General features: G+C 44.8%; 2 protein-coding genes across 2 annotated transcripts in view; both read left to right on the forward strand.

Moving 5' to 3' along the window:
• Positions 1-2,120: 2,120 nt before the first annotated feature.
• Positions 2,121-7,804, forward strand: rrp15 (ribosomal RNA processing 15 homolog). The gene is made up of 5 exons (XM_071545636.1): positions 2,121-2,182; positions 3,740-4,059; positions 4,840-4,937; positions 5,018-5,198; positions 6,447-7,804. Exons 1-5 carry the CDS (start codon positions 2,131-2,133, stop codon positions 6,606-6,608), a joined length of 813 nt encoding a protein of 270 aa, XP_071401737.1. The 5' UTR covers positions 2,121-2,130; the 3' UTR covers positions 6,609-7,804.
• Positions 7,805-11,642: 3,838 nt separating this feature from the next.
• The window catches only part of tgfb2 (transforming growth factor, beta 2), a 32,896-nt gene continuing 31,053 nt past the window's right edge, over positions 11,643-13,485 (forward strand). The window contains exons 1-2 of the mRNA XM_071545635.1: positions 11,643-11,723; positions 12,903-13,272. Of these exons, the coding sequence (XP_071401736.1) occupies positions 12,927-13,272 (346 nt within the window). The 5' untranslated portion in view covers positions 11,643-11,723; positions 12,903-12,926. The remainder of the gene's footprint in view (positions 11,724-12,902; positions 13,273-13,485) is intronic.

Raw genomic sequence — 13,485 nt, forward strand, 5'->3', positions numbered from 1 at the left:
CCATACAACCCTGCAGATCCCAGAGCAGCTGTGAGGAGTCCAGCCGCCCCCAGCATCATCGCTCCCATCATCACCGCGCCAAGAGCCGCAAACCTCCGCGCCTCTTTGCTTGTAGCCTGTGCAGTGCTCGCCAGCACAGGAGCTAGCGTCAAAGCTATCGACACGACAAAATTCTCGACTGCCGACGAATCTTTGCGAAAGGCCCCAGACTCCGCTCCAAATACCAGCGCTGCATACTGCCAGGGTGAGGTCGGTGGTCCTGCCGACACGGCCGCAGATCCCAGAGAGATCCCAGAAGCCCCGGCGAGGCCCAGCAGAAGCCCGACTTCTCCTCCCGCGCCGAGACACCGCTCGGTCAGACCGTGAAGGCCTGTGTGCGGCACCTCCACATGCAGATTGTACAGGAGCACAGCCGCAGGGACAGATATCCACATAGACAAGCCATCGACCGCGTCATCCTCCATGACACTGACCGATGCCGCCCCTAGACCGGCACCGAGCACTCCTGTTAAAACCTGTACTACATGCATCACAGAACTAATTGTGAAAAACGTTTCATAAAATAGTGGATCGGCTCTAGAGTGATATCCGGTTTCTAGTCCGAGCAGCAGTCCTGTCCCCGCTACCAGCGATCCAAAACTGAGTTCGAGCGCTCCGCTGGGTTTCCCACAGGTAATTTCAGCCAAAGCGCTCAGCGGACATGCTGTTGCGAGCAAAAACAATACAGCACAAAATGAGCTCCCACTTCCGGACCAAAACATTCCCAACCGGACTCCGAGGAACATCGTCATGAACGTCAGGGCGAGAAAGGGGAGCGTCACTGTGGCAGTGGCTGTCACTGCCTCCTGCTGCCTCCTTATGAAGAGCAAGGCCAGGCTGAGGATGAAGCCCATCACCGAGAGGCCTCTGAGTCCCAAAACTATAAGAGTTACTAAGGCGGATCCAAGGAGCGCTCCTCCAATTCCGCATCCCAGTAATATCGCTAGCCCAGTGAAGCCTGTGTGTAGAACAGGTTGAACTTGCCTCTTCGTCATCATCATCGCGCCACCGCGCCCCATCGCGACCCCGCACGCCGTAGACAGGAAGGCCAGGCCGAGCCCGAAACAACCCAAGAGAGACGCCAGTCCACCGAGTCCTGCGACTTTGACGAGGCTGTGAGCCTGGTGAGGATACCAGGTTCTGGCCACAGCCTCCGTTGCTTTTTCTGCTGCCAGGTGCAGGGAAAAACTAGCAACACTCAGTTTCAGTAGCACTCGCAGAGTTGACACTCCCTCTGTGGGAAACAGAAGAAACATGTATCAGTACATCTAATCTTACTAGGTCTAAACCTTTCTGTCTCTCTATCCTCCCCCGACACACCCCACAGTAACTTACCCATTGTTGTGGCTACTTGTTGCTCTTCAGTCTGCCACCGATGAGTTTAATAAGTAAAACAAGAACTGAACTGGTAAGAAGTGCAGCTGGGTGTGGCATGGTGGGAAAGAAAGTGAAAGAAAAGCATTCCTTTTGCTATGCCAGCTATTTTAATAGAGCATAGCGTAAGAGCATATGAAAAGTTTAAGATTTGTGTAATATACAGTATATGTACATTTGTACATGATGTGTATATATATATATATTTCCCACAGTCCATTTCAGCCTGTGGGAAATATATTATATTGGCCATTTCAGCCAACATATATATATATATGTACAGTACATTTACTTACTCTTGGTGTCTTAATCTTATATAACTATAGCTGGATATATTACTATACCTAGGCTTTATGTTGGCTACTAGCATCAAACAATTCTGCATTTTTTAACAATTAAAGACATTTCCGCATTATGAGCATGAGTCTATGTCTGTGCTTATGTCCAAGTCTACAAGACAGCTGGTGCTGGAAATATTTTTAGCTCTTTAGAAACAACATAATTACTCCCAGATATTAAGGATGACAAGCAAACATGCAGCTGCAGCTGTCTATCTGCCTGTCTCTTCTCAAAGAGATGAGAGCAAAAACATTGATTAATTTGATATTAAATAAAACGAATAAGCCTACGTTTTGGAATAATTCCTTGTCTGCGGAAGATGCGGAACCTCCACTGCCTGGTTAGTTGTACTCTACGGAACCATTTCCATGTGACTCCATGATGGCAACTGTGGCGAAGACACATGTGGAGAACTCTGCTGAGTTTTTAGGTAAACTATACACATTTTACGTTGTTGCTTTTGAATATAAAACGATGAAAATGTTTTGTCGTTGGTCTTTACTATCATTGGTATAAATACCTCCTCTCCTCCACATTCAGTGTATGCTGTATAACCTAGCATGCTAGGCTGAACAGTAGTCTAACGTTAGCTTCTGTTTTAGCTGTGTAGCTAGAGTGTTGGCTAATGTCTATTATTGTTGCTAAAATAAATGTGACATTGTTAGGCATGGTACTAGTTAACATAAAAAGGAGAAGGGCAAGTGGTGTAATTTGGCGAAGTTAGTTAGCTGGCTGCAATAGGTTCCACACTCGAGCATGCAGAGAACGTTACGCCAAACTCCGTTCAAAAATCCGTCTGTTTAGGTTATGCTTGCTTATCCGCAGACGTACACACCTCGCAAAACATGACTTTAAAACTTTTCCTAATTATTAGAATCCATTCTTCAATTCGGCATATATGCAATACATCAAGTAGCGCTTACATCGATATAATTTCAACGTTTACAATTGGTTTGCCTGTTATTGCCACAACCCTCTACCATAATAATTACACGTGGAGGGCAGTAGCGAGCAATGTGAACCGGTGCTAAAAGTTGATATTTTTACGTGCTGCTTGGTGTATTGATGTATGCCGAAAGTACCAATTACCCTAATGAAAACTCTTAAGTCAAGTGTTCTAAGCGGTGTGTGAAGTGTTAAATTGCCATATTTCTGAATGGAGTTTGGCGTGCCAGAACTTATCGGGGCTACTAGAGTCAGGCTAATGTGTTATGTATGTAGTTTCTAGTCTAGTCTTGTTTTATTTATATAGCCCTTTATCACAACCATGTCTCAAAGGGTTTTACATAGCATTGTATAAAGTACATGTCATATACATACTACATCATCTATATACTACATATACACATCATATACATCCTATACTATGTCTTGTAGGTTACATACTTCATATACTATGTCATATACATCATTTTACTAGATCAGTGGTTCTCAACATGGGGTCTGGGGACCACCAGGGGTCCTTGAGGAGCTTCCAGGGTGTCCCCAGCAAATTGATGAATTGTTAAACTTCACCATTATATCATTTACAAGAAGTTAACACAGTTACAGAATGTAGAAGAATGGCTGTTTTGATCATAGTTTCACTGTTATCTCTTTGCCTACAATACAGATAGTCATAGAATTCTGGACAAAATCATATCTAACAATAAAAATATTCTCAGATTTGGGTCCGAGAGACAAATGGGGGTCCATGGCCCTGATGTGTACTAACTTTGGGGTCCTTGATATGAAAAAGGTTGAGAATCACTGTACTAGATTGCATACCATACTACACAAACACACTCATGCCTATGGGCAATTTAGACTCTTCAATCCACCTGACCTGCGTGTCTTTGGACTGTGGGAGGAAACCCACAATCACAAACACCGGGAGAACATGCAAACTCCAATTTGTTGGCAAATGCTAACTATTGAGAGGTGAGTGTAGAAAACTAGTGTGGCAGCAGCCTCCTGAATCAATCATTTTCATGTCTGAATCACTCAGGAGACGAGGAAGAGCCTCGGTATGACGACGGCAATGACCCGGGTGATTCTGAAGGAGGGAGCGACGGAGGAGGGTCGGATGAGGAAGGGAGCGACGGAGGAGACGATGACGGAGAGGAGGCGGAGGACGAAGACGGAGGGGAGGAGGAGGAGGAGGAGGACGGAGAGGACGGTAACCCCAACGCCGGGTGGGCGGAGGCCATGGCTAAGATCCTGGGGAAGAAAACCCCGGAGAGTAAGCCCACCATCCTGCTGAAGAACAAAGAGCTGGACAAGATCAAGGAGAAGGAGAAGAAAGAGCAGCTGGAGAGAAAGCAACAGGTAGAGGTTATCCTTTATTATCCTTATCATTATGATCTACCGACCAGCTCCCATTTGAATAAAAAGGTTGTAACCGTTTTGTAAAATATGCTCACTACCGCACTCCTTACATTAAAGCCTTCTAGAAGCTCTGAAGTCTCGGTGATGATTTTTCAGGTGAACTTTTGTCTGTAGTTTTGCCTTTCATACAGGGAATTAGGGCTGGGCGATAATTCAATATTAACGTTTATCGTCTTTCAGTGGAATCATATCGTGATGATATGAAGATATTTTGATATTGTGACACACATTTCTGCTGTCTGAATTGATGATGACAAGCAAATTTGACTTAAAAACTCTCATAAAATGAGGTATGGTAGGAATATTATTCGAATATTTCTGTTTTGTTTGACATCACACCTAACATCACCATTCGGTTCAATGAGATGAACATTCATTTGATTATTTAACGTGATTTTGCAGATATGAACCATTGATATCGAGAAAATTCCTTATGATGATCATGATATTGACTTCAACCATATCGCCCAGCCCTACAGGGAATTTCACCTTATAACCTTGTTGATTTGGCATTGTTATTGCATGAGTTATGCTACTAAAAGTTGGAAAAAAAGAAAGGAATACAAAGCAAAACAGACACAAAAGTTGAGATTTGGTTGAACCGTGATCTGCTTGGTGGATTACTCGTATGCCGAATTTACCGGTGGATGCTGATGATTCAGAAAAGTTTTTGAGGGATGTTGTAAGATTTCTATATTTATATATGTTTCCGCACAACAGACTGACAAGAAGCGAGCGTGGGAGATGATGTGCAGGGACAAACCCGACGTGGTGAAGGACCGCGAAACCGAAAGGAATCTCCAGAGAATTGCCACCAGGTACAGCACACACACACACACACCTGTTTCTGTTATACACTCTGAAGAAACAAGTCCTAATCCCCCCCCGCTCTCCTCAGAGGGGTCGTGCAGCTGTTCAACGCCGTGAGGAAACACCAGAAAGCGGTGAGCGAGAGGGTGAAGGAGGTGGGCGGCTCGGAGAGGAAGAAGGCCAAGATCCTCTCCTCGGTGTCCAAGAGAGACTTCATCGACGTCCTGAGGGGGGCGGAGGGGGGGAGCGGCAAGAGGGAGAAGGAGGCGGTGAGTTCGCATGCCGATGTCATTCGGGATTAAATTAAACTGTGCTCCGTTTAGTCGCACCGGGTTTTTGTAAGTGCAAGATTTTTTTTGTAGTTACGCGTATCCTCAGTGGAAAACAAGATTAAGTGCTGGATTTAACCTAAGAATGAAAAATACTTCAGCAAAATGTCACATACTCAGCTAGAGGCTTTTAAATTAGGAATTCGACTACCTTAAAGGAACAGTTCACCCCAAAATGAAAATTCTGTCATCATCTCCTCACCCTCATGCCAGTTGAAACACAGGTGAAGTTTGTCCATATAACACACAGGGAGGCTGCAGCACAACTCCATAGCAGCCTTCTCCAAAACAACTGAAGTCAGTGGGGACCAGTTCTTCAGAGTTCCAAAAAGACCTACAGTATATTTACACCATCATTTAGTGCAAATCTATAACTACAGCTGATTGATTTGCAACAAATAATGGTGTATAGGTCTTTCTATTCACAGTGTGATTGTTTGGCTGTTTTTGTTTTGGAACTCTAAAGAACAGGTCCCCATTGACTTCAGTTGTTTTGGAGAAGGCTGCTACCAAGTTGTGCTGGCAAACCTCCCTGTGTGTTATATGGACTAACAAATTTCACCTGTGTTTCATTTGGCATGAGGGGGAGTAGATGATGACAGAATTTTCATTTTTGGGTGAACTATTCCTTTAATAGTTGCTCGAGTGTCCGAGGGAAGCCCCAAAATGTGCCTTTCTTTCTCATATGGAGAGAACATGCATCCAATCCATCTCAGACGCTGTTTTAAAAATAATAATGTAATATGGCCTTTTTTTTTATCTATATATGTATATATATACCCCGTAGAACATCACTCAAGAATTGTCTGAGTTGTTTTTTTGTTTTTTTTTAAACTCATGCATACATGTTTGATTACCTTACACACCTTTCTCATGGACTCCCTCTATAAACTGCTACAACCAGGAAGAAAAACCCCTACCAAAATTCACCGGAAAATGTATAAAAATGCCTAAAATCAAACAGGGCAAATACTTTTTCATGGCACTGCATGTGTAAAAGTGTGCATTCATGGTGCGCTCACATGGTGGCACTGTTGCCTTTCTTGTGAAATGTGAACAGGAGCTCGGAGCACTGGCTAAAAAAACTGCCACCAGTCGAACCTAAAGCACACTGAACAATAATGTAAAACCTTTATGAACTGTCAACTTTACAGCTGTTTATGTGAATATGATTTTTCACGTGTTCAGGCGGCCGCCGGAGCAGAGGAGAAGCCCGCCTGGAGCGTCCTAAGAGACGACTACATGATGGGCGCCTCCATGAAAGACTGGGACAAAGAGAGCGACGGGGGGGAGGGGGAGGAGGAGGAGGGCGAGGCGGCGGGGGGCGTGGAGGACAGCGACTCGGACTGATGGAAGCGACCCGTGTGGGTTGTGTGTCCCCCCCACCCCGCCCCGCCCCGCCGCGAGGGGTTGGGGAAGCACCTCGGGGGGAAAACGGAGCTAGGATCCTGAATCGGCGAGACGGGGCGAGAGAGAGAAGACGGACTGGTTTCCTGTCCTCCCCAGGCGTCCCGCACGGGTCTGGAAAGTCTGGAAAACATATACGTTTGGGAATTGCACAAAAAGAAAGTATGGGAAAATATTGTTGTGCTGCCCCCGATACACGTCCGAGTACACGCTTTCGGTCACCCTCATCTCACATATTCTTATATTTGGATATGGCCCAGTTAGTAGGGCTGTAAATCATACTGAACTTCCAAATCCCAAATCAAAAGGACTCCCATATAGAAAAAGCTCTTCCCAGTGTCCGGAGCTCCAGAGGAACCAAAGGTCTGTTTTGACTCCCAGCATGGAGGCATCATACTTTTCTACTCCTTCCATCTTGTTCCAATGTACAAACTCCCTGGCTATTCACTGGCCTGTGCTGAATGTGTGTCCAATTTATCACTGTAAATAGGAATCTTTTGTAACAAAGCTTATCACGTTTGATTAAATAGCCAGTTAAAGTATGTCCCACGTGCTAAGTGGTCATTCTGCAGGCTGTATCCCATGTTATTGTTAATATTTATGCAGTTAGTTGGGTTATTTTGAAGAGCCTGGCCAACAGTCTACAAGCCCTGAATTGATTCATATAAGACATTTTGATCAGATTCCACACAAGTATGCATGAATATGATGGGGTTTTTTTCTGGGTTTTAAAGGAGAGTTTTAGTCTCCCATGATCTAAATGCGGTTTCAGAGGCTTTTCCACCCTGGCAAGAGTAAAATGCTGGGGGGTAAACACTGAATATTTGCATTTTTTTTTTTTTGGCATCAAGATGGTCAAATTTATGGATACTGATTATCAAAAAAAAAAAATCATTCATTTGATTTAAGCTTTTTAATCATATGAAGAGTGCCTTGGATTCGCCTTTTTTTGGACTATTCTTGCTTTCCCCTATTTTTGACCACCTTCTTACCCGTCTTAGAACGCTGTAGCCCTCCTATTAGTATACTGATCATCAGCTGTTGGTAAAATATCAATATCAACCTTTTAAAAACCTGTATCAGTCGAAGCCTAGAATCTACCAATAAACTCCTGATGACCCGAGGGAGGGAAATGTGTGTGTGCTCCAAACAGCAGAAGGCTGGCCTGCTGACAGCGTTGCCCTCTACATCAACCTCCAGTGTGATGACGCCCTCCTGCCCCCCCCCACCCCCCCACCCCCACCACCCCCGGTCTGACAGTGACCCGGCGAGGTGACGTGGCTGTCGACAGGTTTGCGCTGACTCCGTCTTCCCGTGTGTGTGTGTGTGTGTCTGGAAATATTTGCGAAGAGCGTTATCGGCGGGGGCTGGGGGGGGCTGGGGGGCTGGGGTGGGGGGGTCGGGCCTGTCCGCACCGCGCCGGACGCTCGTCTGTCATGGCAACACCGCGGCCTGCCACTGTGGTATGCCCGGCCTTTATCCTGGCCCTGTTGACACACACACACACACACACACAGTCTGGACAGAACGGGCCGCTCTGTCGCCTCATTTACTGCCCCTCTACTCTCTCTCTCTTTTTTTCGGACACTTCTTCGCTCCCTCCTCAGTCTCCTCCCTCTGCAGAAGGCCGATACAGTATATCTACTGTATCGGCATATACAGTTATCTTTAAATTTCACCATTTCCATACTGAACACTTCAAATATTCAGTGTTTCCCCCACAAGAGTGGAAAAGCCTCTGAAACAGCATTTAGACCATCATGGGACACTAAAACCCAGGCTAATAACAAAAATATAACTGATCAAAATTAGAATGAATTCAGGTGAAGGCCTTCCCATAGACCAGTGGTTCTCAACTTGGGGTCCGGGGACCACCTGGGGTCCTTGAGGGGGTTCCAGGGGGTCCCCAGCAAACTGATGAATTGTTCAACTTCAGCATTATTTCATTTACGTGAAGTTAACACAGTTAGAGAATGTAGTTGTTTTCTCTCTACCTACAATACAGATAGTCATGGAATTCTGGCCAAAATCATATCTAACAATAAAAATGTGGCTTTAATGTGGACTAAGTTAAGGGTCCTTGCTATGAAAAAGGTTGAGAATCACTGCCATAGACAACCAGTGTAGTTTATCACATCAGAGATGGACGACACTGACTCAACCAGATCTCATAATTTTTTTTTTTTTTTTTTTTTTCAAGTCAATATCGGCCTCATATATCGGTCAAACCCTATAACGATCTTTATATATGTTCCTCATAATTGTAGCTGTTTCCTTCTGGGGAAAAGTGAATGGGGTTTCAGGTTCACACAGTCACAAAGATACTGTTATAAGCTCAGGACCAGGGATACAGGTGCATAACACAAATATGTTCTACAGATTAGGTTTGCAAAAACATAAAAATCCTGGTGCTGTATGGTATTCCGATATCGCTGCTATTGCGGTTTTCCTGGTCGGGAACAGGTGTTGGAAGGGGGGGGGGGGGACGTGTAGCTCGAGACACACACACACACACACACCTCCTCCGGCCTCACATCTGTCCGCGTGGGTACTGATTTAGTGACAACATCTGGACTCTGAGAGTTTCTGAGAGCCTGTCACCGCTGATGAACGGCCCGGCTCGGGGGGGGGGGGGGTTTGGGTTCGGGATTGGGTAGGGGCACGGAGGGGCAGGAGAAAAGAGGGCCTTGGCAAATAATGGAGGAAAAAAAAAAGGGGGATTTTCTTAAGGGGGGGGCGTAAACGTAAATCAACCTGGCACACACACACACACACAAGGCACCGGGACTGTGGGAGCGGAGGGGGAGGAGGGAGGTGGATATCTGACATGATCCAGTCAGCGACAGACAGGTGGAAGGAGTCAAAATGTCCAAAACCCAGAAGTGGTTCCGACATATTAGGGCTGAACAATTAATCGAAATTTTATCGAAATCGCAATATGGTCTACTGCAATTTTCAAATCAGCAGGAGGCGCAATATTTGTTAAAGGTGAAATGTGTCAAAATAGCATTTTAAAGTAAATATTGTGGTGCTGCAGAGATGTCCTGGCCTACACATCATATTCTACAGACTTAAGAAAACATCTTTGTTTGGTACAGATCCCCCGCGAAAATCACACCGTAATCGTTTTAATACGTTTTTTCAATGAAAATGAAGAATAACGATGTTAAAAATGATCATTCCCTCTAATATCGCAAATCATATCGCAATTGCAATATCAGTCAAAATAATCGCAATGAGATATTTTTTTCAAAATCAGTGAAGCAGTAAATCATGTCAGCTCATATACTCTCAGTTTTCCCGACACAAATCAGATGGGAGTCTGGTCTTGTTGGATTCTGCCTGGTCCAGCAGAGAGAATTGTAGCTTTCCCCCGCTTGCTGCTGTTTGAATGATGAAGCCAGGCCTGGGCGATATGCTTGAAATCAATATCACGATAATCATAAGGATTTTTCTCGATATCAGTATATATCGCGATATGGTTCACGTATGCAAAATCACGTTAAATAATCAAGGTGACAGGTGTGATGTCAAACAAAACTGACATTTTCAAATAATATTCCTACCATACCTCATTTTATGAGAGTTTTTAAGTAAAATTTGCTTCATCATCAGTTGAGACAGCAGAAATGTGTGTCATGATGTTAAAATATCTTCATATCATCAGGATATAATTCCATTGACAGGCAATAAACGATAATATTGAATTATCGCCCAGCCCTAGATGAAGCTTTCTTTTTTTTTTTTTTTTTAAATAACACTCAACATGGGCTCCCTATCTGTCATATGTCACATCATATATCATAACATTGCATTCACGTGTTCTGTTGTATGCTTGTATATGAACCTGGCATTTCAGAGAGAGAGAGTTAAATACATTGTGGGTTTTCTCATTGACTTCCATGCGTTTTCCAAGGCATTGATTCCTATGGAGAAGCTTGCAGTGCTGTGTGTGTGTGTGTGTGTGTGTGTGTGTGTGTGTGTGTATCGCATACATCTGGTCAGAGCCTTCGCAAACCGCTCAGGAAACTGTTCTTATTTACATTCGACTGATTGGACCATGACTTATTTATGAAATCTGCTGAGTCACTAAACTCTGCACCACAAGCAAAACGCGGTGTAATCACACACAGTGCCCCCCCCCCGATTACAACTTTTTTTTTTTTTTTTTATATTCAATTTGTATAGCTGCACCCAGAAATTCCTATCATGAAAAACACATTTCCACATACGGTATATCTACCATATGCTGCACCTTGTGTCTGGAGTGCAGTAACCCTTGTATGTAGCGTCTTATGAGAGAATACTAATTTTAGATTAAATGAAACTTTAATGATTTCTGTGGGTTGCTGCAGCAGCACAGAGGATAGATAGGAATAGAGCAAATGCAGAGTACAAAGGGACAGACCAAGCAAAATCATAGAAACAAATTGTCAAAAAAATTGATAAATGTATTTATTTTATGGACATTTAGACCAAAATAATGTATGTAAACTCTCAAATATGTCTCAGAATATGAAAACTTTGCTGTAAGTGGTAGTCATAAGGTGTTATAAGGCATCATAAGCACATTATGAGTGCGTGATAATTATTATAATCAGAGCGTGCTATAAAAACACTCCAAAAAAAAAAATGAAGGGTCTGAATTATTTAACTTTTTGTGATGTTTTTCTGATGATTACACTATAAGAAAAGTCCATCTCTGCTTCCAATCTGCTGGGAATGAATCACAATGCACTTCAAGGGAAAAGCGTTGGCAAAAACAGAGAGATGCGAGATACCGAGTTTTCCCTGGAAGCTGGATGAAGAAAAAAAAAAAAAAAAAAAAAAAGAAAAACTGTGAAGCCACGGCTCCGGCTGGCTTTAGGACCCTGCTGTTCACGGCGCGCAAAGGGGCCAGCCCGGGCCATTACCCGTTGCAGCGCTGTCCCAATGGGCACACCGGAGCGCTCATATTTACAATAAATCGCCTCGTAACAGCGGAGTCGAAGGGGTCCCCGGGTCTGAGAGCGATGACCACAACCTCGGTCTGAAGAAGCGGCGGAGGGGGAGCACGTGGTAACGTTAGTCCCTTTATAAAAAAAAAAAATCCTCTGCTTACGAGCCCCGGCCGAAGCTGTCCGCGACTTTTGGCACGCGTAAAAGAGACGAGCCGTTCCCCCCCAAAAAACTAGATGGGGTGAGGGAGAGACGCGCACACACACACAAAAAAAAACAAACGCTCCGCAGTCGCAGCAGAAGGGAAAGCTCTGTTTGTGTGTGTGTCTTTTTTTTTTTTTTTTTTTTAACCAGCTGGCCTTTAAGGGAAGACTTTTTCATTGTGTAAAAAAAAAAAAATTTGGATGGATTTTTTCCTCGCCGGAACGCACCGAAGACGCATCAGCCAAGCCTGAAAAAAAAAAAAAAAAATCGCACCTTGCGCCGTTGCGAGCACCAGGATTCGGGCTTCTTCTTATATATATATATTTTTTTTTAAAAACAAGTGATCTGTTGGGGAGGAGGGAGAGAAAAAAAAAGAAAGAAAGCAATGAATCGCTTATCAAGACACTGAAGTTTCCCCCCGGGTAGACCTTTCAGAGCGCAGGCTGGTGTCGGGGTGAAAGTGCGGGGCTGTGAAGTAACCGGGCCACCAGTGTTTTTTTATTGGGGGGAGAGAGAGAGAGAGAGCGAGAGCCGGGAGCGCTCTGATGCGGCGGGAGGTGTGCGCAGTCCCCCAGCAGGCTACACGGCTGCGCGTCCGGCTGGCGATCGCCGCGTAAGATCGGCTTGTGTGAACTTTTTTGCTGTTTGCCTTTTTTTTTTTTTTTTTTTTCTTTTTTTTTTTTAAATGGCCGCGCGTCCAGCGGTTTTGGTGACATTCTCCTGCGCCTTTACGCACTCTCGGTGTGTGTTTACTATCAAGCGGGAGTAGATCGGCGCGGTCCCGTCTCTGACCGAATAACGGATTTTTTTTGTGTGTGTGTGTGTGTGTGTGTGTGTGTGTGTGTTTTTGCATCGAGACAGTTGAATGGATTTTCAGGTACAACTCAGATATACGTTACTGAACCTGGGAACATAAAAACGCAATTTTCAAACTTTTTTTTTTTTTTTTTTTTGGAAAGAGGGGAAACTATCTCACGCGCGTAAATGCTCTCCGCTTTTTCCCCACGAAATGCCCCGTGATATTTAAATACCCCCCCCCCCCGTCGACATTTTCTCAATCTGATTTTTTTTTTTTTTTTTTTATTGTTTACCAAGGCGTCAAAGAAGCTACCGGGGAAGATGAACGTGTACATCCTCAGCCTTCTCCTCACTCTGGATTTAGCCACCGTGGCGCTCGGCTTGTCCACATGCAGCACGCTGGACATGGATCAGTTCATGAAGAAGCGCATCGAGGCCATCCGCGGGCAGATCCTGAGCAAGCTGAAGCTCACCAGCCCGCCGGAGGACTTCCCCGAGCCCGACGAGGTGTCCCGGGACATCATCGCCATCTACAACAGCACGCGCGACCTGCTGCAGGAGAAGGCGAACGAGCGCGCGGCGACGTGCGAGCGGCAGCGCAGCGAGGAGGAGTACTACGCCAAGGAGGTGCACAAGATCGACATGCAGCCGCTGTACCCGTCGGAGAGTAAGTGTGTGTGTGTGTGTGTGAGAGAGAGAGAGAAAGAGAGAGAGAGAGAGAGAGGAGGTATATAAAATCAACATACAGTCCTATTTATTCCTTCTAGAATGTGTGTGTGTGTGTGTGTGTGGAGGTACATAAAATCAACAAACAGTCCTTCAAACAGTCGGAGACTAAGTGTGTGTGTGTGGGAGAGAGAGAGAGAGAGAGAGAGATTGT

The sequence above is a fragment of the Centroberyx affinis genome, unplaced genomic scaffold (genome assembly GCF_046629955.1).
Source record: "Centroberyx affinis isolate AG114_WGS23_722 - 3 ecotype Tasmania unplaced genomic scaffold, CSIRO-AGI_Caff_v1 ptg005006l_1, whole genome shotgun sequence".
Lineage (NCBI taxonomy): Eukaryota > Metazoa > Chordata > Actinopteri > Beryciformes > Berycidae > Centroberyx > Centroberyx affinis.